We start from the raw sequence: 26895 nt of genomic DNA on the forward strand, positions 1-26895 counted from the left end.
CTAGGAGCCTTTTCCGATTATGATCAAAAAATAAAATGTAACCTTAAGATACTAAATGGAGCTGTATAGATATAACCCAGTAAAATAAGAGGAACAGCTAGCATTAGTAGGAGAGTCAAGTCCCATATTATAGCGTTTCAATGTTTTTTTTGTTTTGCAATAAAGACTAAGTAATCACTCCCACATTCTTTTACTGCTTTGGGGTCCAATGGGTCACAAACAGTAACACGTGCTAAAAAACAAACAAACAAACAAAACGTATTTAAGTTATCAACCTAAAGTGTTCTATAAATCTATAATAATAATAATAATAATTATTATTATTATTGTTAGTAGTAATAGTAGTAGTATTCAGTCCATATTTCATTGTTCTAACCTTTAGATGCATATTTTATTGTTATGCATCCACACTACATTTTTGGAGAAGCAAGGTGTGTCTCTAATGCATTTATTTAGCTGTTTTCCCCCTTTAATTGGTTAGTTAAAACGTATTTACACATTTTTATGTATTTTTATTCAATATCTAATCAAACAGTTGCTGAATTTATTTATTGTAAATAATAAAATAAAAGATTGTGGTAAAATACATTTAAGGTTATTTATTATTTATTATATTAGATAATTCGTTAATCAGGGTGTACCGCGCCTGTCGCCCAGAGTCAGCTGGGATAGGCTCCAGCATGCCCGCGACCCTAGTGAGGATAATCGGTACAGAAAATGGATGGATGGAAGGTTTATATATACATAACATAATTAAAACATATTAACAATTTTATTAGTAAAATAAAGTATTTTACATACACAGATTTAAAAATGTTTTACCTCATTAATGAAATGTCTTATGTTTCCATTTAAAATTTAAATGTGGCTCTTGAGCCTAAATGTTTGCTCAACTCTACTCTATATGAAAACACCAAAAGGATGGTGTAACAGGCCACTATATACAGGTTATAATCATCTACAGTATGTCTGTGTCTATGTGTTTTTTTTGGGAAACTAACGCTATATTCATGTGTACATGCAAAGTAATGCTATATTTAAGTGTACATGCAAAATACAGTAACCTTTTTCTTGAAAATATGGTGCACTGCAAACTAGGCAGTCTTCTGATGAAATTAAAACATTCCACTCTCAAATTTTATACCATTATAAATAAGCATCTGTTACATAATGTATTTTTCAACACCCGTTGTCTGTAATACCAAATGTCATAATAGAATTAGACTTTGGATTTTGCTCTGATTTGTATTCTTGTCTGCCTCACAGTACTGCGGTTTGGCATTCAAATTTTGGCTCCAACCTACCTGTGTGGAGTTTGCATGTTCTCCCCATGTTTGAATGTGTTTTCTGCAGGTACTCTGGCTCCCACATTCCAAAAACATGCATTTATAGTTAAACGATGACTTAATTGTTCATAGAGGTGTAACTATGGACGTGAATGTGAATAGGCCCTTCGCATTAATCAGTATCCAAGAAGTAGCTCTCAGTTTCAAACAGGTAGGTGCTGCATTAAACAATTTCAAGTGTGCAGTAATACTTATCAACGACAGAATTGTGCCCGAGCTAAAACAATGAATAAATGAGTGGAAATGATATTAGTAACGGTATTAATTTGGTCAATGTATTTTTAACAAGTCGCCACATATCAAACTTATTGCTGCGCGATATAAAAGATGTGAAAAGTACGTAAGAATTTCGACTAAACCTGAAGGCACCATTTCACCCGTCAAGTAGGTTCACACGGCTTTTCCCACACGACTTGAACGCAGCATAGAACGACAGCAGGGAGAGGTGAAAAGTCTGGATCATGTTTTCATTCCAGCGAAGGCGCACTTGAATGCGAACAGACATTTTGTCTGAGAGCACAGCACATCTGTTGACTACGAGGGGATATTGATGTTGTGGTTCGCCGAGCGAGGAGCTGGTTGAAATCTGTTAGCTCGCTAACGGAGGAGGAGGAGCTGCTAGCTCACCAGCTAGCCACACCACCACCATCACCATCATCGTCGCTCTTAGCCAGCTGTGCATCGCCCCGTCCACCGGCGATGGGGAACGCAACTACTGCCAAGAAAGGCAATGAACAAGAAAGCGGTAAGCATCGTCCGTTTAGCACCGTCTACAATGTTAGATATTGTTGAGGCGTTGTTCAGCGTGACTGCGCGTACTGTACTGTACTGTACTGTCCTGTCCAGTAATGTTATGTGTGCGATGAGCAGCCTTCAGCAGTTTGTTGTCCAGTGTTAGCTGATGCTGCGCTGCTCTTATCAGTCCAGTACAGTATATGACCAAGTATCGTTTTGGGAAGGGCATTGGCATGTTCAGCTAGTAGATAGTGTAGTCGTTTATTCACGCTTTACTAATATGAAAACAGTGGGAAGTCCGACTTATTAGCATTTATTTTATTTTATATTCAATGAGTAACCCCCCACTGTGTACAGCTACACTGTTGCCGTGATCATCTTGAGTGTTTCCCACTACAAAAATCCACCAAAGGGTCAATTACATGCGTTTCCCAACCATTAGTGAGGCACATAATTTGTATCTCTGGACACTCAATGTCACAAAAAGTACATACAAAATAACTAATACAGGTCACCAACCTTTTTGAAACAGCTACTTCTTGGGTACCGATCTAGAGGTGCAGCAATTAATTGACAACTAATTGATTATCAAATGAATCAACAACTATTTTGCTAATCGATTAATTGTTTAGAGCCATTATTTAACTTAAAATTGTCCAAATCGTCTGAGTGTGGACACACTCACCTGTAAATATTCTCTTGAGTTTTGTAGTTTTTCATGAAAGCAGACTGATTCTCTTTGTTTAATCAAAATAAGACATTTGCAAACATCTGCTTTTACTTTGGAAAAGCATGCTCAATACTTTGCCCTATTTTCTGATATATTACAGACTAAACCAGTAACTAAATAATAATCAATTTATGGGGGAAAAAAGAATAGAATCTATTATGAAAATTTACGTATACGTGTGTGTATATATATATATATATATATATATATATACACATATATACATACATACATATGTGTATATATATATATATATATATATATATATATACACCTGTGTGTGTGTGTATATATATATATATATATATACACGTGTGTGTATATATCTACTGTATATGTACTGTGTGTGTGTATGTACGTACATGTGTGTATGTGTATATATATATATATATATATATATGGGTGCATGTGTATGTATGTATGTGTATGTATATATGTGTGTATATTAGGCTTTACACGATCAGGATTTTGGGGCTGATCACTGATCAGCAAGTTTTAAAAAAACGATAACCGATTCAAGCACAAGATGGAGCAATGTGTCCATTTACATTACTTGTTCATTTATTGTATATACTTGTGTACTTTATGACTTGTTCATTTATTGTCTTGTGTACTGTATACTGAGTACTGTATCCATCCATTTTCTGTACCGCTTATCCTCACTAGGGTCGCGGGCGTGCTGGAACCCATGCCAGCTCAAAATTATTCTCTAGCATTTTAGACAAAAGTTAAAACATCAATGACCTCTAGGGGGCATTCAAGTTTAGGTCAGGTCAACATTACATGACAGAAATAATGGGGGCTATCTTACTGTAATTAAGTTACTTTGTTGTAATTAAATTACTTTAATAAATACTGTTAATGACATGCTTACTCTGACATTCGCACTTGTATGGACGGGTGTTGTCCAGAGTTTGCGTCCGTTTGGCTTTTCCTTTTTTTTTTTCACGTTGCGTTGCTTGAACACGGCATGCTCCTCCTTGTGTACATTCTTCAGGTGCCCGATCAAATTTGTGTTAAGCATTTTGATGACGTTCCCCACAACGTACTTCAGTTGTGTACAGACTGCAAATGACTTACGTGTTGTTTGTCTAAGACACCACAAAACAGTCCCACACCGATGAAGTGTTTTTAACTGACAAGATTGAAAAAATTTTGATTGGCCGTCACATAGTTACAGTACTGCGCCACAAGACACGTGACAAGGCTAAAAATAAACAAGCTTTTGGATTCATATGTAACGGCGACGCGGAGTTAAATGTCTTGTGCGGAGCCGATCGATTACGTCATTGATCAGTTTGGTGAATTATGACATGAAAGTCGATCAGCATAAAATGCTAATTATCGGCCGATACCGATAACACCGATCAGATCGGCGTAAAGTCTAATATTTAGTGATTGTGATGTGTTAAATACTTATTTCAGCCGCTGTATATACACACGCACGCGCGTTTTGAGGTTGGACTAAATCATGAAATGTTTTAATTATTCATCATAAAGGCATATAATTAATATTAGGATATATTTAGTATTTCAGTAGGTTAAAGGTCTTCTTTTAAGTCTTGGACATAATGCGCATTGCAAATTCAGTGCGGATGACACAGTGTAGCATAAGAAAACATGCAGAGGGATGGTCACTGAAACTAAAGTGGAGTGCTTGAACAGGAAGCTTGATGTGGTTAGCCAAGTGTTGCAGAGTATTTGACTGCATACAGGAAGCTTCTATTTCTCATCTGGTCCCTTGTCTGGAAACTGTGTTTTGCCTTTGAGTCTCTTCTCTTATTAAGCATAGAAAAAAAAAATCTCTCAATGGCCCAGGGAAAGGATCATTCGTTCGCTAGCCGCTTTTTTCACAGATGTCGTAAAAGTAGCCAAGAGCAGAGAGGACAAGAAAGTGAGGTGCCTTACATCTCCGAGTTCACCATCATGTGGAATAAGTTCAGTAAGTGTTCTGCATCTCGCACATGTAAACTGAATTATTTGCAACATTTTAGGATGTGAGCTGGATTAGTTCTGTCCTGGATTTTGTGAGAAGGAAAATTGGTTTACAAAACATAAAATAGGAGAACTTTATTGTATTCATTCTTGAAGGGTTATTGAACATTTCATGTTGGACTCATTAGGGGTGTCCCGACCCTATTTTGAGATTTGAAATCGGTTCGATATCAGCAAAAAAACAAATATCGGATGAGATCAGAATGGCTCTGAACTCTCAGATTTGACCACTCTTATACCAGCAGTCTATTCCATGCCGGATCTGCTCCAGGACTTCACAACAATAGGTTGCTAAGGTGCTAACAAAGTAGCAAGGAGTAAGACTGTTGCTTGCTTAAAGTCGTTTAATGACACTCCAGTTGAAGTTCACTGTAAAACTAAAGTCAGATCACAAAAGAATTACACCTTATTAATGTTCAAATACATCACAGACTTAGTTTCCTTCTTTGTTTTTGTCCACAAAAACCACTAACTCAAAGCCAACATGCTATAAATGAAAAAGAACAAGCTAACGAAAATTTACATTGAACTTGCGGCACTTGTAATTTCTCGTGTATAATGGGCATTCCCCCCCAAAAAAATTGTCAAGTTAATATTTTGCATTATACATAGGTATAGGGCGGCACGGTGGCCGACTGGTTAGAGCGTCAGCCTCACAGTTCTGAGGTGCGGGGTTCAATCCCCGTCCCCGCCTGTGTGGAGTTTGCATGTTCTCCCCGTGCCTGCGTGGGTTTTCTCCGGGCACTCCGGTTTCCTCCCACATCCCAAAAACATGCATTAATTGGAGACTCTAAATTGCCCGTAGGCATGTGAGTGCGAATGGTTGTTTGTTTCTATGTGCCCTGCGATTGGCTGGCAACCAGTTCAGGGTGTACCCCGCCTCCTGCCCGATGACAGCTGGGATTGGCTCCAGCACGCCCGCGACCCTAGTGAGGAGAAGCGGCTCAGAAAATGGATGGATGGACATAGGTATAGGGGAACATTAAAAAAAAATTCACATTTTATAAATGTATGCCGCCATCAAGAGGTTATGAAAAAGCTGTACACTTTCATTCCAATATGCCACCGCCACCTAGAGGTTATGAGATGTGTACCCTTTCATTCTAATATGCCATTGCCACCTAGAGATTATGAAAAAGGTGTAGCCTACACTTTCATTCCATACGTATGACTGCATATATGTACAGTTGTGCTCATAAGTTTATATACCCTGGCAGAATTTGTGAAAAATTGTTTCTTTTAAATATAAATGAACAACAACCATCATTAATTTCTTTTTGTTTAATGGTAATGCTTTTCTGAAATGCACGACATTTTAATTTGAATACCATTAAAATAAAATTAAATGTTTCGCCTGGCCTTCTTTAGAGAATTGTACCCATCTTACAAATTCTGCTTGGATAATCAAACATACAGTATGAGTACAACGGTGGGTTTTCTCATTTCCTAGAAAAACGTAGGGCTGTGAATTTTTTAAATAAGAGCAAGTAAATAAAAAAGTACGTGTTCAAATAAAGTGCTTAACTTCAGAATAATTATTTGAAAAAAACTAACAAAATACAGATAATACTTCATGTTTTGATCATATGGGTAGAAGCAAAATCATGCATTGTGAAAATGCATTATGCATAGGTAGAAGGGTTTTCCAGAATTTTTAGGTCAACTTTGGGCGTGCGTATTATACACGAGAAATTGCGGTGTATCTCTCAAAATAATGAATATTGGTACACAAACACTGCATAAACACATACAAACAGGCACTATAACAATACTCTCTGGCATATATTCTTCAAACTCTGAGGGGGGAAAAAAGTTATATTAACAATATTCTATTGTGCCTTCTACTTTGTTTGTTACTGCTATTGTGTATTTCATTGCATGCACCACACTGCCCCTCAGAGGTCAAGACATCCACAGCAGGAACAGCAGTCTCAACAACGCACACACACCGACAGCTCAGCACCTCGAATCTCACTACATGATTCCTATCTGCCACGACACTGTCAATAAAATTTATTCCCAGTTGCATCAAGTTCAAAAGTGTATTGCCTCACAAAGCAAATGCTGTTCCCACAATATACTGACACTAATAATGACTGAATTGAACTTTATTTTGCACTTTAAAAGTATAATTTGTATTTATTTATTGAGGTTATTTTTCATGGTTTTATAATTTATTTTTTATTTAAAGGTCTAATGACAAAGATGTTATGGGGTCAGTTCAAATTCATATTTGCATTGTTTATGTTATGTAATACATGCACGTAACTTCCAGCAAGTTTTCAACCATAGTTTTGCTAAAAATGAGGTTTTTATGACGCATATTGAGTCCTCTCCGAACATACCCGAAGCTCAAGACACCGGGGTGTGGTTACTGTATCCACCGCAAGGGCCACCAGAAGTGACGTTGCAATTGACAAACACAGCGCGCTACACACTATACGCAATCGCGAGCAACATGTTGGAATATGTGGAGGAGGAGGATTTCGACGTACAGGAGCACCCAACTGAACTTGGCATCGTCAAAGCGTACATGTTTGAGCCGATCAGACAGTGACGGCGACGAGCAGCCAAGTAGCAGCTGTACAACAGAAAAAGAGAGTGGCCACTGGCTCGATGTGACTGTATGTCAAAAGCATGTCTTTTTATACACTCATGGCTTGAAATAATGCTACCCCAGGGGTACCAATATTTTTTTAGCACAACTATATGTATTATATATTCATATATGTTTCAGTGACACAGCACAAGCTTTTACATAGTATGCAGTAATAATATATTGTGTGCCACTCGTTCGAGTAGCGTTATAACACGCCGCACACAAAGTCTTTGCCGTGTGTCTGTTGGCTCGTCATATAGGCAAAAGCACAGACAACAGTACTGAAAAGTACTGTGTGGGCCTTTTTCTCCTACTCCCCAGTGCATAGTAACTATAATAGTCGTATATACAAGGAAATGCTCATCTCTTGTCTGCGCCGCTTCACTGCTGCGAGATTTAGTTCTCATGCTGGTGGTGGAGGTCCCGATGGCTGTAGGAAAAATAGTCCACTGGTCACGTATTCCTTCTTCACTTGGAAAGCCCCAAAAAACTCTTGCCGCTGCCTGAACCATTTGTACAACCAAATGCCACACAATAAACCATCGTGACATTGTTAAACCATACGACAACAAATATACGAGGACCGTAACAACCGCAAGGAACAATAGCACACAATGCCGAATGAACAGGATGTTTGGCTTGTGTGACGTCACAGCGCCGGAAAGAGACGAAGACAGGAAGGCGCAGGAAGCAAAAAGCAGAAGGTGCATTCTGCATCATATTTATCGATTTAACTGCTGTATATCTGCCATATAATCACTTTGAAACGGCAAATGTGGTTTGTGAAGGGGTTCTAGAGATATCAAGAAAAATTAAAAAATCTTTGTCCTCTGACCGTTAAGCGATTCAAATGTAGACAATGCTTAGGTTTTAAGTTGATCAGTGGTTATGTTGCAATTTAAGTACAATGTAGATTTTTTTATTATTGGTTTTATTGAAATAATTTTTCAGGATTTTCTAGTATAATTTTATTTTATTCAATTGTAATACATTCTTATTTTCAACGTTACTTTATGTAACCCATTGGTTAATAATAAATGGGTCCGTTTTTTCCTCATATCTACTGTTGCTGATTATTGTTCTCTATTTGAGTAATATCACTTGACCAAGCCTTTTCTAATATTCCATACTACACAATAAGCAAAGTACCATAATTTCTCATGTATAATGCACATCCATGTATAATACGCACCCTCAAAATTCTGGAAAACCCTTCTATGTATAATGCATTTTTACAATGGATGATTTTGCTTCTACCCATGTGATCAAAACATGAAGTATTATCTGTATTTTGTTAGTTTTTTTTCAAATAATTATTCTGAAGTTAAGCACTTTATTTGAGCATGTACTTTCTTTTTATTTACTTGCTCTTATTTTACCGTGGACTCAATGACATCACCGTTAAAAAGTAAATCGCCACCACCCATCATCGACCCGTCATTTGAACCCCTCTGCAATGCCCAGATATTCACCAACTTGGACCTACGAAATGCCTACCACCTCATCCGTATTCAAGAGGGGTATGAATGGAATACCCCCTTCGGACACTTCAAATACCTGGTCATGCCATTCGGATTAACCAACGTCCCCGCAGTCTTCCAAGCCTTTATCAATGACGTCCTCTGTGATATGTTAAACAGGTTTGTTTTTGTTTATTTGGACGACATCCTAATTGTCTCCCGCTCCCCCAAAGAACACCGCACTCATGTACGCCAAGTCCTCCAGCGCATCCTCGTACCGTCTGTACGTCCGAAAAATGTGAATTTCACCTCTCCTCCATACATTTCCTAGGCTACATCATTGCCAAAGGACAATTGCAACCAGACCCTGCCAAAATCCAAGCAATCATTGACTGGCTCATTCCCACCACCCAGAAAGAACTACGTTTCCTCAGATTAGCCAATTTCTACCGCCGCTTCATCCGCAATTACAGCATGGTCGTAATCCCCACTCACCAGCCTTACATCCACCAGCTCCCCCTTTCAGTGGACCCCGGCAGCATTCCAAGATTTCGGGCAACTCAACTCTGATCACAAAATTCTTGCTTATCTCTGTTCCACCAAACACCTTAACCCCCGACAAGATCGTTGGGCCCTCTTTTTGAGCAGATTAAATTTCAGTACCTCCTTCCGTCCTGGTTCCCGCAACAGCAAACCTGACGCCCTCTCTCTGATCTACTCAGTTCTCCTCCCTTGTCTGGAAGGAATTCTGTAAAGCGGTGGGCGCAGCAGCCAGCTTGTCTTCGGGATACCATCCACAGACCAACGGCCAGACGGAGCGCGCGAATCAATCCCTGGAATCGTCCCTCCGCTGTGTTAACGCATGCAACCCCTCCTCTTGGAGCCCATTCCTCCCGTGGATTGAATACGCCCACAACTCCCTCACCAGCTCTGCTACCGGTATGTCCCCATTCATGGCTTGCTACGGTTTCCAACCTCCATTATTTTTGGAACAGGAGCAGGTGGTGGTGGTTCCCGCGGTTAAGGATCACCTCAAATGGGTCCAGGTCGTGTGGAAAGACGTCCGGGCGGCCTTAGCCCGTTCCGCAGAAAGAAACAAACGGCTCGCGGACCTTCTCCGCTCTCCTACGCCCGAGTATAAGGTGGGTCAGGCTTTCTTCCCATGACCCCCCACTTCAGGCGGAATCCCGCAAGCTCACTCCACGCTTCATTAGTCCTTTCCCTATTGCAAAAAGTATCAATCCCACGTCTGTCCAACTGAAACTTCCGCAGTCTTTAAAAATGTATCCTACATTCCATGTCACTACTCAAGCCTGTCTCCACCTGCGCTCTTAACCCCTCCGGCCGTGCCCCCTCCGCCGCCCCGTGTCATCGACAACCATACGGCCTTCACAGTTTCGCACATCCTCGATTTGAGGCCCAGGGGGAGGGGTTACCAGTACCTGGTGGACTGGTAGGGTTATGGTCCGGAGGAGCGCTGCTGGATTTCCGTAAGCTCATATTGGACGACTCCCTTATTAGTGACTTTTATGCGGCTCACCCGGGGAAACCTGGTAGGATGCCAGGGGGCGTCTGTTGAGAGGGGGATACTATCATGAGCTATGCCCTGCAGTCCTTTTTGTTGGAGCCTGGGTGGCGCTTTGCGATCCTCTCGCCCTCTCTCTCTCTTCACAGTAATAAGCACCACCTTGGCTGCGCACCTGTCATCAATCAGCCCTCATTATCACCTCCATAAAAGCCTGCCAGATCCCAGAAACTCTCGCCAGAGTATTGAAGCTTCTCCTGCGGTACAACGGGTCCCCAGTTACCAATTAAGCTACGTAATTCCTCGACATCTTTCTAACCTCTTGTTTCTCCTCGTCCTCAGTGTTCCCTCAGTGTTCCTCGCCAAGTGAATTTCTGCCACCACGCCGCAAAGCCAGCAGCCTGTCCTTGTCACTGCCTGCTACATGTTCTCTGCCCCAACAACCCGCCAGCACATCTCAAGGACAATTTCCATTCTCTTTTTTCAATAAACTGTTCATCACAACCTCTCCGCCTGCTCTTGGGTCCAGTCTTAATCCACTCGTGACAATTCAAATTAAACTGTCAAGCATTTCAGAAAAGCATTATCATTAAACAAAACATAACCATAAAGAAAGTTATGATGGTTGTTGTTCAGTTGTATTTAAAAAATAATAATAATAAAAATAAAAAAATATTTCACAAATTCTACCAGGGTATGTAAACTTATGAGCACAACTGTACATATATGCAATCATATGTACCCCTGTCATATTGGAATGAAAGTGTAGGGTACACTTATCTTTTTCATAACCTCTAGGTGGCGGTGGCATACTAGAATGAAAGTCTACACCTTTCTCATAACCTCTAGGTGGCGGTGGTATATTGGAATAAAAGTGTACAGCTTTTTCATAACCTCTAGATGGCGGCATACATTTTTAAAAAGTGAGTCTTTCATTTTCCCCTATAATGATGAGGATAATAATAATAATACATAATTAATAATAATGATAATCAATAATAAAGATAATGCGCATTATTGACTTGACAATTTTTGGGGAGAAAAAAATGTGCAATATACACGAGAAATTAAGGTATGTATGGTGATTATTGCTGGTATCGGACAAAACTCAAGGCTGGAAAATCGCTATCGGATCTTCAGTGAAAATGTTGAATCGGAACATCCCTCGCAATTATAGTGACCAAAAGTACCAAAGTTAACAGTCTGATCATGATATTGCGAAAAGAAATTTAAAAAAAATGAATGCCATTCATCCTTGCCTCCTCCCTCCCAAAAAATTGTAACGTGTACAATTGTACTTTATAAAAACATACAGTGCTAGCATAATTAAGTAGATTAAAGTAAAGTAAAGTATTTAACAGTTTGTGCATCATGATTAATTCATTTTTCGGCTCCTTTCTTCGTGCTCACCGGGGAGCGCATTATAATACAGTGGACCCCTGCAGACTCGCCGTTTATCAGTATGTTGGCTGCCTTCCGCCATTTTTCATAGCACCATAAATTATGAGTCAGATGCTTTCTTACTCTTCCTCACTATCTGAGTGGCATCCTCTCTTCTACCGTTCACATCTTCTTCTTTCTCTCTTTGCTTGCTGTTGTGGTGTGCAACCAGATAGGAGAAGCGAAAAGACAAGTGCTTCTCTCAGAGATCCCGTAGTAAAATTTGAAACTGTAACACTATCTATCCATCCATCCATTTTCTGTACCGCTTATCCTCACTAGGATCACGGGCATTCTGGAGCCTAACCCAGCTATCTTCGGGCGAGAGGCGGGGTACACCCTGAAGCAGTCGCCAGCCAATCGCAGGGCACATATAAACGGGCAATTTAGAGCCTTCAATCAACCTATCGTGCATGTTTTTGGGATGTGGGAGGAAACCGGAGTACCCGGAGAAAACCCACTCAGGCATGGGGAGAACATGCAAACTCCACACAGGCGGGGCCGGGATTTGAACCCCGGTCCTCAGAACTGTGAAGCAGATGTGCTAACCAGTCAGCACCATGCCGCCACGGTAATACTAACCAACTTAAATTTTAGCACTGTTGGGTAACTGTTTCATCACATACACATAATTCTTTTGTCCATAGTTTGATTGTGTTTGTGTGTCAAACGTAGCAGTTGCTTATTTTTTTGTCAGGAATGTGTTAAAGAGATTTTAAGACTCCCTGTCGAGCAAGAGATGTTCACCCCCTCCTATCCTGACCGATCGCGTGAAGCCACCACTGGCTAATCTCACAAAGTATGCTGACTTTGTGTGAAACTGTGAAACTTTAAAGAGGCGTACTATTGGTCACATTCCAATTTGCCTGAGTGGCATTTAACATTTGTTTCAAATTCATTTGTTTTGTTCTTTGTGTTCATAATTGTTTTATGTTTTTTTTTTTTTTTTTTTTTTTTTTAAACTGTAAATGTGTTTTTTGTGTCTGCTGTTTTTGTGATGTTTTTCCAGTGTAATCAGATCAGCGCCTGACCTAATCCTACCTAACTATTAAACACACTCTTGGCAGAAATATTCACCTGTTGTAATGTGAAAACAATAAAGCAATAATTGTTCTCGCATTACATAAAATACTTGACAGTTTTTTATTATTATTCGTGTTTCCAGAGGTCTTGGAGGAAAATAGTCGTTTCGGGTCTTGTGTCAGATGGTAGGAGATGTACTGTACCGTATTTTTCGGACTTTAAGGCGCACTTAAAGTCCTTAAATTTTCTCAAAAATCGACAGTGTGCCTTATAATCCGGTGCACCTTATGTATGAATTCCGGTGGTGCTTACTGACCTCGAACCTATTTTATGTGGTACAAATCTGGCAAAATGTTTTAGTATGACTTTGGTAAGCTACGAAGCCAGATTGTCGGAGCATTACGGCTACTGTACTGAGGAGCCTCGCGGAGTAATACTGAGTGTGCTTCAACAGAATATTATGGTGTGTGTGTGTATAAGTGATTTATCTGACTGTTTTGTTTCGCTTAATGCGCCTTATAATCTGGTGCGCCTTATGTATGAAAATAGACCCGTTCATTGGTAGTGCGCATTATAATCCGGTGCCTCTTATAGTCCGAAAAATACGGTATATGCCGTCTTCTCTCATATACAGTGATGTGAAAAAGTATTGGCCCCCTTCTGAAATTCTTATATTTTTGCATAGTTTCCCCACTTTGTTAATGATCATCAAACAAATATAAATATCAGACAAATATAACCCAAGTGAACTTAAAAAACAAAAATATAAGAATTTCAGAAGAGGGCCAATACATTTTCACGGCACTGTACTGTATGCCATTCTGTTTTGTGTTACATTGAATCCACCTGAATCACAAATACTGCTGTTTCAGACACTTCATGAGCGTTTCTCCTTCTCTTTTTCTTCCTCATCACTTCCATCCATGTGGCTCAATGTTCCTGAAAACCCCTTGGCGATCTTGTAGAGACTTTTGGTATGTTAATTTTTCTCTGAGACATCTTCAGTCACAGTGTGGATGCTTGGTTCAATTTAACCCTGTAGATCAGATTTAGTATGTTATATTCATGATTGGCAGCCCTTCAGTGACTGTGACTCTGGATTTCTCATGTCTGATGTGACCTTTCACAATATTCTTTCAAATGCCTGCACTGTGGTCTCTGTTACGCTCTGCATTTTGTCTCTCTCCTCCCCCAAGCCTGCCCATAGTTCTGTTAACTCTCAGCTCTTTCCTAAAGACATGCTCAACAGATTCTCTTTAAATTTGCCCAATCTTGTCAAGCCTACCAAAGCTATTTGCATCACTTAAATTTCCTGTTGAGCTGTGTGTTTTTTTTGTTCAAGAGTTCCACCCCCACCCCACTGTTTTATCAAGTAGTCATTCCTCCTCAGTAACTAAAATGTGCCTGGCCTTAAAATGCACTTTACCCTAAATGTTCTTTGATATTAACCGACAGTATGTGGCTGTGTAATATATACATTTTGTTTTGTGCTGTCTTTTTTTAGTGAAAGAGTTCTTAGCTAAAGCCAAAGAAGATTTTTTAAGAAAATGGGAGTGCCCACCACAGGTAAGATATTATTTAATCAGATTTATATTTCTCTTGCCTCAACAGTCTTTGAAGATACCTTGAGAGATAATGCATAACTACTTCCTCTTGTGCAAATTTCACCAGAGATAAAAGGAAGCTGATTGCATAATTGTACTTGGATGTTTAAAAAAAAATGTAACCATCAACTCATAGGTGACCCAAACTTAGAATTGGAGCAATTTTCATATGCACAGACTACATGTTTTCTCAGAGCACAACATGCCTGGACGACTTCGATAGGTTCAAAACTCTGGGAACTGGCTCTTTTGGCCGAGTGTTGCTGGTCAAGCATAAAGGAACAAACCAGTTCTACGCCATGAAGGTCTTGGACAAACAAAAAGTAGGTGAATTGATTCTTAAAGACAACTTCAAAAGAATCCTAATGCATTCTTTATTATAATTTGTCATCACTGAAATCCTGAGAGGTGCTAAACATTGTGATAATAAAATAGTGTTGTAGAAGGTGTTAGGGTCTGGCGTTTGACAATTTTACTGGCCAGTATGTTTACCTAATGAAGTGTACGCATACATCCTCAAATCATGGCTCTCAACAGGTGATTTGAATTTTTGAAAATACTTTTTCATTTAAATGTTGCATTTTCAAGATTTTTACACTTGGCATTTTAATCAAAGGCTTTTAAAGTACTTAGTTTAATTTAGTAACATATTTATTTTAAGACAGTTGCTTTAAAACTGATTAACTTGCTAGCTGATGAAATAAACTAAAATGTATTTAATTTTTAATTTACCAGTAGCTTTGTTTTAGAACACTATCACATGATAAAAGTAAAACACAGCAGACCTTTGTGACTTAACCACAATATGTTCCAGAAGGCTGGTCAACTTTTGATTTGTCACAATTTCTAACCATGTCCAAATTGAGAATCATGGATTTAGAAATTATTAATTAAAGGAGTCTAACCTTCCCCTTTTAAAAACAGATAAAAACCTTTCAGATAAAAATGCAGCCCTACCGGATGGGTCGTGTCCCGGGTTAACAACATCCGCCACCGATGCCTGTGGAAATTCAGCTACTGTGGGTCGAAGACGAAGGAGAGGTGGAAAGCGGGTTCTTACTCAGAAAGAGAAGTGGAAAGAACAGAGCCTAGAACTGAACGTGAGGACTCTGAATGTTGGGTCTGTGAAAGCTCAGGAATTGGTTGGCATGATGATTAGCAGAAAGGTTGATATATTGTGTCTGGAAAGGCAGTAATGCTAGAAGTTTAGGGGTTGGTTTCAAATTATTTTACCATGGTGTAGATGTGAAGAGAAATGGAGTAGGGGTTATTTTAAAGTAAGTGTTAGCTAAGAATGTCTTGGTGAAAAGAGTAGCAGTTCGAGAGATTAACCTGAAACTTGAAATTGAGGGTGTTATGTATAATGTGGTTCGTGGCTATGCCCCACAGGTAGGATGTGACAAAGAGGGGAAAGAGAAATTCTGGAAGGAGCTGGACGAAGTAGTTCTGAGCATCCCAGACGGAGAGAGAGAGAGTCGTGATTGGTGCAGATTGTAATGGACATGTTGGCGTAGGAAACGGGGGGGAAAAAAATAATACTATTCATCTTATGTCAAAATGATGGATGGCTGGAAGTGATGTCATCACCGGGTGCCGGAAGTTGTGTTGTTGTCGGAAGGAAGTTAGATGTGACATCATCACATGTTGCCGGAAATGTACCGGAAGTGATGTCATCGTCATCGTGTGGTGCCGGAAGTGACCTCCCACCCTCAGGAAGAAAGGGAAGTCATGAGACTTTCATACCTAAACTTCCGGAATTCCAAGGTCTCCATCCCATCCCCCACATGCATACGTTACAGCCAATATATTTCCAAGTTATTTCAAAAACCTGCTAAGGTTACTTTTGCCATTAACTGGATTTTTTTATTTTTTATTTATTATCAACCGCAATATCATGTCAAAATGAGTATACAGTACGTATAAATAGTCTAGTTAGCCTTGACCTAAGCATAACAGATGTTCTCAAAACGGGGATATGACGATACAGTATGATCAAAAAGTTGTATTATGTTCCGAAGTGAATTTTCCTAATGTTTTCTATGAAAAATAAAACTCAATCAGTAATTAACAGTTTGCCTGTAGTTTTAAACCCAGACTGTAAAGCAACAAATTGAGTGGTTGAATCATCGTATTTATTAATCCAATTAGTACACATATGCTGACTTACTAACATCTATGATTCAAGGTTTTAAGGGTTTTGACAGGATTGTTTTCAATTTTATTATTTTAAATTGAAAAAATACGACTTCCATGTTATCTGCATCTCCTGAGTCTTAACAACACATCTGTTATATTACTGGCATTTAACAACAAATGTTTAGTTCATAATTTCAAGAATACTGATTCGTCATATTATCAGTAATGCGATCGTTACACATCTGCTGACTTATTAACATCCACGATTGAAGTTTTTCAGAGATATTTCCACTTCAACTTTACAAACAACGGTATTTTCTGCACAGTCATTGTTTGTTTTTAACCTACATACAGCTAGTGTGCGTTGTGTACGTGCATGCTCAGCTTTAAAATCATTTACCATCTTTGTAAGGGTACAACAATGTTCGTAAACATTTGAAATATTATCAAAGTATTTAGGCATCATAGTTTTCGGTATATTTTTGGTTTAAACTATCAATACATTGATACCTTGAGAGATGAATGACCTAACTTACAAGTTTTTCATGATACAAACTGATGTTAGGGCTATTTTATGGCATGACTTATACGCAAAAAAATTAGATATGACGACATGATGATGATAGTGATTACAACAACCAGTGGTTAGGCAGGTACTAAACAATTCTTCTTCTTCTTCAAAAAAAAATAGGCTTCGGGAATTTCATTACCACTTTCGGTTGAAGTGTACTGCGACACTAAACAAAAAACAAGAGAGTATTACATGTTGAGTATTTAAAATAACCAAGCACCTTTGTCTTACGAAAGAAGATGAGGCTATTGCTGTCAAACTAAGCAAAATGCCATAGACAGGCATTGAGTGTATATGAATATGAGGGTGTATGATAAACTGTATAGCACGAGCCATTAAATGGCACAATATTTGAAGTAATACAGTCGTATGATATATTTGAATCTATATGATATTCATGCACGAGTTAAAAAATAATGAAATACAAGCTACTCACCAGTTAATTCAATAGTTTTTTTCTTTTTTCACTGAATACTCAACTTTTCAAGCGCTTATTTGGAAGACTACTTTTTAATTTTACTTGAGTCACATTATCCTAAGTATCACCACGTACTCCTACATCAGTAGCCTACTTGTTTTTTTTTTTACTACTACAATGGTGAGTGTGGTCAGGAAGTGAAAAAAACAGGTCCAAGCAGGTTGGAAGGGTAGAGGAAGGTGTCAGGTGTGTTATTTGACAGAAGAGTCTCTGCTAGGATGAAGAGCAAACTTTATAAAACAATGGTGAGGCCAGCCATGATGTCCGGATTAGAGACTGTGTCACTGAAGAGACAATCAGAAGCAGAGCTGGAGGTGGCAGAAATGAAGATGTTGAGGTTCTCTCTAGGAGTCACCAGGTAGGATAGGATTACAAATGAGCTCATCAGAGGGACGGCCAAGCTTAGATGTTTTGAAGACAAAGTTAGATGGTTTGGACATGTTTGGAGAGAGAGTGAGTATACTGTTACAAGGATGATGAGGATGAATCTGGCAGGCAAGAGAGCTTGAGGAAGACCCAAGAGGTGGTTGATAGATATAGTGAGGTGATAGTGATTTGGCGTTAGAGAGGAGGATGCAGGAGATTGGCTTACATGGAAAAGAATGACATGCAGTGGCGACCCCTAATGGGGCAAGGAAGAAGAAATACTTTTCAAATCATTTTAGATGTAACATTTTAAGTTTTATTATAGTTACTTGCATCCATCCATTTCCTGTACCGCTTATCCTCACTAGGGTCACGGGCATGTGGGAGCCTATCCCAGCTGACTCTGGGCGACAGGTGGGGTACACTGAACTGGTTGCCAGCCATTCCCAGGTTTTTTCCAAAATGTTTGATGTCTGAGAGGCTACTGTAAACATTTTGAGTACTTAAAAAAAAAAAAAAAAAAAAGATTTTACTTTTTTTAAAAGGTACTTTTATTGTCAATTCTTCAATATGCGTAACACATACAGAGGATTGAAATTACAGTACTCAAGGGCCCGCGGTACTACAAAAGACAGTACAAATAATATCAATATAAAAGCTAAATAAATTATTGTATATACAGTATAAAAAGTATGAATTGAATGTGCAAATATCAAAGATCAGGTGATGTGTGCAACATAGCCTAGGTCAGAGAACCAAGGCAAATAAGACATTTATAAATTAGATGACAAAACCCCAATGCGCTAAAGTGGCTAGTGCGACCCTGAGTCTAGTGTGACTGTGGTTGTGTGTGCGTGTGTGTGTGTGGATCTATATGTTTGCGGGGCGTCAGAGTTCAGGTGGAGGTGGAGGGGGCAGAGAGTTCAGATTCCTGACAGCCTGATGAATAAAACTGTTTTTGAGTCGACTAGTCCTGGCCCGCAGACAGTGTTCATATATTGTGTTAATATATTTTATTGGTAAAATGTAGCACAAGCTTAAACAAATACTTAAAAGTACTTTAAAAAGTACTTGAATTTCATCTTGGAAAAGGTTTATGAACTAAAAAAATTTATTCCAAAAGCAATTGTAGATGGTAGTTTCAGATGTAAAGCAAGTGGGTGATAAAGACAATGCACTTGTGTCATGCTGCCTCTTGGTACGGCAGGTGGTGAAATTGAAACAGATAGAACACACGCTGAATGAAAAGAGGATACTGCAGGCCGTCTCCTTCCCATTTCTCGTCAGATTGGAGTACGCTTTCAAGGTGGGTGCTGACCTCTGCATGCAAGCTTTTATTTGGCCTGCATGTCTGTGCCACTGTTTCCTCTCTTTGTTCAACAGGACAACTCAAACCTCTACATGGTAATGGAATATGTGCCGGGTGGAGAGATGTTCTCACACCTCAGACGCATTGGAAGGTTCAGGTATATGCTACATAACATTCTAGGTGCTGTGGAACGTCTATGGTCTATGTTCGACCACTATCTGTTCCAGCTTGTTTGGCTATAGAATATACTTTTCAATTTTAACATTCTTGAGAATTTTAATTTGAGATAAAAAAAAAAATTGTATAAAGACTTCATTTTTAAAATCTTCACTGTCATACAGTGCAAGAGTAAAACGTATTGGTAAGTATGAAAAAAGAAATAGTGAAAACAGTCAAATGTAGATACAACCTTGAGTGACAGATGCAGTCATTAGCGTGCAGAGGGAGATTACAGATTGTACTTTGGAGTTTAATCTCCTTTTCTTTATCGGACATGGTGTCAAGTTTATAAACCATATTTTTCCACTTTTGTGTTCCACCCAATAAGTCTAGTTTGCTGTGACGCGGTCATCATCACATTTTTCTTCTTTGCCGTCATTACTATTCTTCTGTCATCACAAAAATATGCTTGAGTGAAACTTATACATACCGTCACTATAATGTTAGAATGTTCAACTTTATTAGATATTTTACCACCAGTTCTGTATCAGCCATTATGGCCTGTCAGTGTAGAAAAATGAAATAACTCTATTGATGGCACTTACAGTAAGTAAACAATTAGGTTAAATGTAGACTCACCCAACTGTCTTCCATTCCTTCTTTCAGTGAACACCACGCACGATTTTATGCAGCTCAGATAGTGCTCACCTTTGAGTACCTTCATTCCTTAGACCTCATCTATAGAGACCTAAAGCCTGAAAACCTGCTCATTGATCAACATGGGTACATTCAGGTAAACTAAAACAGCCAACAATCTGTCAGGATATACAAATATTGTGGTTCAAGAACATCATATGTACATGCTTGAACTCCATTGTGGTTCTGTTGTTCCACCCAAGGTCACAGACTTTGGCTTTGCCAAAAGAGTAAAAGGCAGAACCTGGACATTGTGTGGAACTCCAGAGTACTTGGCTCCAGAGATCATCCTCAGCAAGGTAAACTGTATTGAATATTTAGTTTGTTAAATTTGAAAACCAACAAGTTCCAAAGTTGAGAGACTCTAGGTCTGCTCAAGGTTTCTTCCCAAGAGGAAGGTTTTCCTTGCATCCATCGCCTAGTGCTTGCTCATCAGTTGGTCTTTTAATGAGTGAAGAGGGTGCTCTTAGACCTCCTTCATGCGTAAAGTGACCTGAGGCAACTTCTGTGATTTGGTGCTATATAAATAAAATTTGAATTGAATTGAATGGAATTGAATAGATTAGTTGCTTTAGCTTGAAGTTGCTTCAAATTCCCAAGAATAAGAAAATAAGAAAGAATAAGAAAATTCTATTGATTGTTGACTGTCTCACAGTTTAGCAGTGATCACAACAATAGGTGCACCGAGATAATCCAACGAGATAGCGAGAAAATGAAATAATGATTTGTTTGATTTGATGGGTATGGCTGTCTGTTTTATCACAGAGACGACTTCAAGACAACCTAACCAAGATATCTAAAAATGACATAATTCAGACCATAGAAGACAAACCATCTTAGTTGTAGAGTGAATATTTCCTTCCTCTTCCAGGGCTACAACAAAGCTGTGGACTGGTGGGCACTTGGAGTCCTTATTTATGAGATGGCTGCTGGTTACCCTCCATTTTTTGCTGATCAGCCCATTCAGATCTATGAGAAAATTGTGTCTGGAAAGGTGCAAGAATTGAATTTCACATCAGCTTGACTATGTTGTCAAACAAAACAAAATGTTTTGCACCTGTTTGACTTTGTTTGGTTTGACTGTGTTTGCTCCTATAGGTACGTTTCCCCTCACACTTCAGCTCCGACCTGAAGGATCTGCTGAGAAATCTGCTTCAGGTGGACTTGACAAAAAGATTCGGAAATCTTAAAAATGGCGTTAATGACATAAAAAATCACAAGTGGTTTTCCACAACAGACTGGATTGCCATATATGAGAGAAAGGTAAGAAAATTATTGTTTCCCATCTGCCTTCATGTACTGTAGAATTAGGATTGTATAGTATACCTATGCATTGTCAGTTAACTTAAACTTCTCTCTTAGGTTGAAGCACCCTTCTTACCCAAGTGCAGAGGACCGGGAGACACAAGCAACTTTGACGACTATGAAGAGGAGGACATTCGTGTCTCACAAACAGAAAAGTGTGCAAAAGAGTTTGCTGAATTCTAATCAGTGGATGAGAGTCCCATCAGGGCTCACGTGTTTCGGGATATTTGCACTCTCCTACGGGGTTAAGGTGGAACTGTGGCTGATAATGTGTCCGAAACAAATGCTCTGTTCTTTTGTTACACACGGCTGAATGAGGTCCTTTATGCCATGATCTTACATGCTGTTCAGCACAGAAGCCTACACACAGGTACATTATGCAGACACGCCATTGTGTTTCAACACAAGAATATGAGACCACTGTCTCAGCTTTTGTACCGTTTTTTTCTTTACATTTTTTACTTCTCAATTTTAGTTAGAATTCTTATTTTTGGAAATAACATAATTCCAAATTATTCATAAGTGTCACAAGTGGTGATACATGGTAGCATCTGATATTGCACAGATTTCTTATTCTTTTGGACTTCATCATTCAGCGTCTTGGTGGCTTGTACGGAAAGGCTGTGGGAAATATCTTGCTTATTGGTTTAATTTAAAAAAAAAAATATATATTTGGTCCAAGTGAGCTTAGTTGACACTGAAAGTTGATGAGTCAACACCATTGTTGTTCACGTGCAGCTACAAGTTATTGGAGCCACCGATATGCTTATCATTCTCAAAACTACTAAATTAATATAAAATAAATATAAATGTATATTCAACATGTTACATGAACATAGTCCAGAAGTACACACAATGATTCCTGGGCATAATATTGTGAACTGGGGCACCATAAAGGGGACCATGACGGAAGGTGTCTCTTAAAAATAGTATGTTTCATTTTCAACATTGAAGTGGTAGGGTTAATTAGTTTTTCTCAGGGCCCCAAATCTTTGGGCTTGCCCCTTATTGTCAGTGTTAGCATGCAGGAAGTGAAGGCACACCTTCAGACAGTTTGAGGTGCCTTTCTCAAGGGCACCACAGCAGTGCTTGCCAAGTGACTTGGCACCACTCAAGAACCACTTATCAACGTCTAAAACTTTGCTCTGTAACAGCTACCCTCCTTTCCTCTTTCCCCCAAACCCTGCTAAACCACACCTTCATATAAATTGGCTTGGATTCCTGAAAAATGGTGACCAACCCCCTTGTATCAAAAATGAATAGGACCTGCTTGGATACCCTGGGCACACACTGTATGATTTTAAGTTTTTACTGTTTTATTTTTATCCCAACTCGTTCTACACGAGTTAAGCTAACTAATTAAGTGCTCACATTGTAGGTTCAGGTTGTGGCAGGCATAAGAAATGCGTGTTGTTGCCAACTGTCAAAAATAATCGAGAAAAGAATTGCAGGTTTCAACTTGCTGTAGACTTGGAATTTTCATGCTAAAAAAACAATACAATACAACGTGCTTCCCATGTCATCTGTGCCTTGATCTGTACCAAAATATCAAAAAAGAGACACAGGTGCACACTCACAAAAAGTTAAAGGATATTCGGCTTTCGGTTGAAATAAATGTTTTTCAGGTGAAATTCATTTGACTTTTAAATGCACATCTAACTTTTCATTGTTTCAGTAATTTTTGCACAACCATGTTCTCTAACAAGGAGCTGAACGTCAAAATTCAGCCAGCGTTGTATCCATGGAAACTTCCAATGACGTCTACTTCTTTGCCTTTCTGTGACTCTTCCAGTCTCTATATCTCTGTTCCAACTTGATGATGACACTCTGCGACATTTGTTTACTGAGCCCTTCCATCGGAGAACATCCTGTTTGAAGCCTCTCAACGATCAGTTGTTAGGTGTCGTATTGGTTTCATGATGCCAGAATGTGAACAGTATGAGTGAGAGTACCGTTTAAATAGAATTTCTAATTGAAATAGGGCACATATTGGTCGATTCATGGCTCAAACACCTGTTGTGAATTTTGCAGTTCAACTCCTTGCTCGAGAACAGCAAGATGTGCAAATGAAACATGGAACAGTTGGACATGTGCATTCAAAATGTTAATAGTCAAATTGAGTACACCTATAAAGGTTGATTAATTTCCAGTTCTTCCTGAAATTTTACCCGAAAGCCAAATATCTCTTGACTTTTTGTGAGACTCACATTATCAATGATTTTAGCACGCTGTTTATCAACTTTGCACAGGTGCAGAGCGGGGTAAACGCTTATTAATAAATCTAGTTGTAACTCAGTTTCAACTATAGATGATCACTGTTGTGGCCAACGGAAATTCAGTTGACTTTGTTTGACCAGGCAGGAGCTGCCAAATGTTCCTTGTATACTGCATGACTAGCGGCGGCTGATGAGGAATCGAAATCAGGCTCGTAACAGACTTCTCACATTGTGTGCCCAGTTAAAGTTCTGTGTATGTTACATGAAGGTTACACCGCAGCTGTTTCATGGGACATCCGTTTATTAACCAATGACCCTATGGGGCTGTCAAGTGCAATGAAAACCTTTTTTTTTCCCCTTAAACAGGATTGACTTGAACCAGTACCATAATGGTGACTGACTGAGTGAATGGCTCAAGGCAGCACTTTTTGTAAGAACAATCCACGCAGTGAAGAGCTACGATACATTTAGCTGTTTGTTGCAGCTTTGACTATTCTAGAGAAGCACATGACAAGCTCATTTTGAGCTGACTACTCATTTTAAACGGAATGTGTGTTGTAGGTAATAATATTGGAGCTGTTAGTATTAAATTCGTCACAGAAAGTTTACCAAAAAAAAGTTTTAACTTCCTCTTTAGAAAGGTGGACTGGATTTTAGACAGTCTGACAGCTAACATCAAGGTACATGGTTACAGTTTATTTATTATTATTAATAATTTAAGACTCCCAACTTTGTCGTCTTTAGGCATATGTGTATTTGTGAATAGAGTACAGGATGATGGCCAAATTATGTTTTGACAGGGCAAGAAGAACTTTCTGAAATTTTTATTAGATGGGTTTATTTTTTATTTTGCACTGTTCAATTTTAAAGCAAATGGATGGGCATTGAAGTATTAATATGAAGATGAATTTTGCCATGTTGTTATAGTGCATCATTTGTAGCATTGTTACACCCATATCCAGTCATTGGAGATGTTTATGTGCTGTATCTCAGACCTGATGTGATATTTAATAACTGAAATTGAATGGGATATTTTTAAGGTACGTAATACCTTTTTGAGGTAAGAGGGCAAAAATGAGGAAGGCAGTTGTGATTTTCCGCACATCCAGAAATGTTCCGAGTGCTTTGATGCAGGATTTTTCTGAATGTTACTGAAGGAGCAGTTTTTCCTTTTGATTTTCAAATGCTAATTGTGCTTGAGCAGCATATTCACAAGAAAAAATGTCATTGCCATATTTGCTTTGGCTGTTTTTGGTTTGTTATAGCTGACGCTGTTTTATTTTTCATCCATTTGTTACATTTGTACAACAGTGTCAGGGTAGAGTGCCCTCAAGCTGTTCCTATCATTTATTATATTTTATTAGTCGTTATATTTTAGCACTGAATGTATTATCAATTTTATTGGTGCGGCATTTTCCTGTACAATCACATGATGGCAAATATTAACAATTAACATCTAATGACATTTTTATTCTTCTTACTGAAGGAATAACATATAGTATTTCCATCGTTGTGCATCAAGATGTACACTGTGATAATTGCTTGCTTTTTTGCAAATTTTTCAAGATCATGTCTGTGAAAAAATATTAATACAACAATCATGGGCAAAGATGAGGGGCAGCGACTCCCATATTTGTGTTTCATCAATGCAGCGTCAGGATTAAAATAACAATTTAAAAAAATTCCACATTTCCTGGAGGAAAGGCATTTAGAGACTTATTGGAAAATAAACCAAATGTGTGCAAAAAGTCAATAATTATAATGTTCTTTCGAACTTCTGTTTTTATTGTAGAAAGATTCTTCCAACTAATGACAACGACAGAAGTAATGTGAATCACAAACTGAAGCAGCAAAGTATGAAACACAAAATTGGAGCCTCTTGGATGTGATGTTTTAAATGTTTAAAAATGTTTCCATCGTCAGCAGTTTGTGTTAAGCTGTTTTTCACACAGTTGTATTTCTCCTAGATTTTTTTGGGGTGTGTGTGTAAAGGATTCCTGTGTACAAGGTATCCCTCATTATTGTTGCTGAAATGAAATTCTTGCCTCTGCACGCCTCCCTCCAGAGTGACAAAAGTTGTCATTGTAGTTACAGTATAAGTATAATCTGTTTAACTTTCATGCTGTGCCGTATTTCTATTAACCCTTGTAGTTAACCATGGAAGTCCTTTGAAAGGTTTGGCTTTTCCTTGCTCCACAACCGAGGCCAATTTTCCTGCAGGGCAAAGGCTCAGGTGTGAGAAATTTAAGTTTAAATTAAACAACTGTTAACATCTCTTTTACATTAGTTTGCAAATATGTTTAATGACTTGGTACTCAATGCCCTGGAAAGGAGACAAAATGTAGATCGGTTAATGTTAAACTATACAGTAAAAAATTTAAAAAACAGGTTGTGAGCCATTGATAGTATAATTTTTATAGGTTAACTTAATGCCATATTTTATCCGACTCAAATTTGTTTTGTAAGCTTTTGCTTGGGCTTTTTATTTGCGCGAAGCAGCCAATTATATTATTTCAGAACATTTAATCCATTTAATAATTTAATTTCCCTGAAGATTTGTACAGACACTTTTGTCTCATACCAGTGTAAAATCCGTAGCCCTTTTAAGTTGGTTTGCTTTTGAATACATGTCCGTCAACTTTACGTGAATAGTTTGGTACAAAAGGGTTAAGCAGAAAAGTCTACTGTTGTGCGCCCATGATATTTACATTAGGAGATGGTCTGCTAATGAACACCTTGATCTTCAGCATGTTTCAGTCCAAAAAGCCTTGTGTGTCAACCCTGCCACAAACAATTTTTGTGTGAAATCCACGTACAAAGAGTCATTAAGAACCTATGTAAAATTATGTTTGTCATATATGTGATGTATATAATGGCACTATCCCCCCGAGCCTCTTCACTCCTGAATAAACAAGTCAATTTGGGTTCTCCCGAGTTAGTCACACACACGCCGTGGGCTCAATCATCCTGACTTTGTCTTTGTCTTTAGGTTGTGGGACATTTTGCATATCATTTAAATGGATGACATGTTTTTCTCACTTTCTTTTGTGTTTGCAAGAGGGGTTGTCTTTGCTGTAGCAGATTTTATGTAACAAAATTATATGTCACAATAATAAATACTTTTTTTTAAGAAAAAAAAAGAGCCTGATCCAATGTCCGATTACAGCGTATTTAGCTCGATATCGCGGATGCATAAAATACA

The 26895-nt window shown here is 38.7% G+C and overlaps 1 protein-coding gene and 1 long non-coding RNA gene across 3 annotated transcripts; both read left to right on the forward strand.

Annotated features, from left to right (window-relative positions):
- The first annotated feature begins 1740 nt into the window (after positions 1-1740).
- On the forward strand, positions 1741-26658 carry prkacba (protein kinase, cAMP-dependent, catalytic, beta a). Of its 2 annotated transcripts, none has more exons than XM_061780807.1 (10): positions 1741-2091; positions 14358-14419; positions 14652-14780; positions 19216-19314; positions 19392-19474; positions 20143-20269; positions 20376-20471; positions 21044-21166; positions 21271-21435; positions 21535-26658. In XM_061780807.1, exons 1-10 carry the CDS (start codon positions 2046-2048, stop codon positions 21658-21660), a joined length of 1056 nt encoding a protein of 351 aa, XP_061636791.1. In that variant the 5' UTR covers positions 1741-2045; the 3' UTR covers positions 21661-26658. The 2 variants fall into 2 exon arrangements, with proteins under 2 accessions (XP_061636791.1, XP_061636790.1); XM_061780806.1 differs by lacking the exon at positions 1741-2091 and adding an exon at positions 3941-4753.
- On the forward strand, positions 15162-16525 carry LOC133481444 (uncharacterized). The gene is made up of 2 exons (XR_009789557.1): positions 15162-15557; positions 15847-16525. It is a non-coding gene; the product is annotated as an uncharacterized LOC133481444 (long non-coding RNA).
- Positions 26659-26895: the final 237 nt, after the last annotated feature.

Source organism: Phyllopteryx taeniolatus, chromosome 7 (assembly GCF_024500385.1).
Source record: "Phyllopteryx taeniolatus isolate TA_2022b chromosome 7, UOR_Ptae_1.2, whole genome shotgun sequence".
NCBI classification, from domain to species: Eukaryota; Metazoa; Chordata; class Actinopteri; order Syngnathiformes; family Syngnathidae; genus Phyllopteryx; species Phyllopteryx taeniolatus.

What these genes read in the sequence shown, in the direction of transcription:
- prkacba (XM_061780806.1), top strand. Translation starts at nt 4,621, where the DNA reads ATGGCCCAGGGAAAGGATCATTCGTTCGCTAGCCGCTTTTTTCACAGA. An exon ending in AGGTCTTGGACAAACAAAAA is followed by an intron (nt 14,781 to 19,215) that starts GTAGGTGAATTG and finishes TTGGTACGGCAG; the next exon opens with GTGGTGAAATTGAAACAGAT. An exon ending in GATTGGAGTACGCTTTCAAG is followed by an intron (nt 19,315 to 19,391) that starts GTGGGTGCTGAC and finishes TTTGTTCAACAG; the next exon opens with GACAACTCAAACCTCTACAT.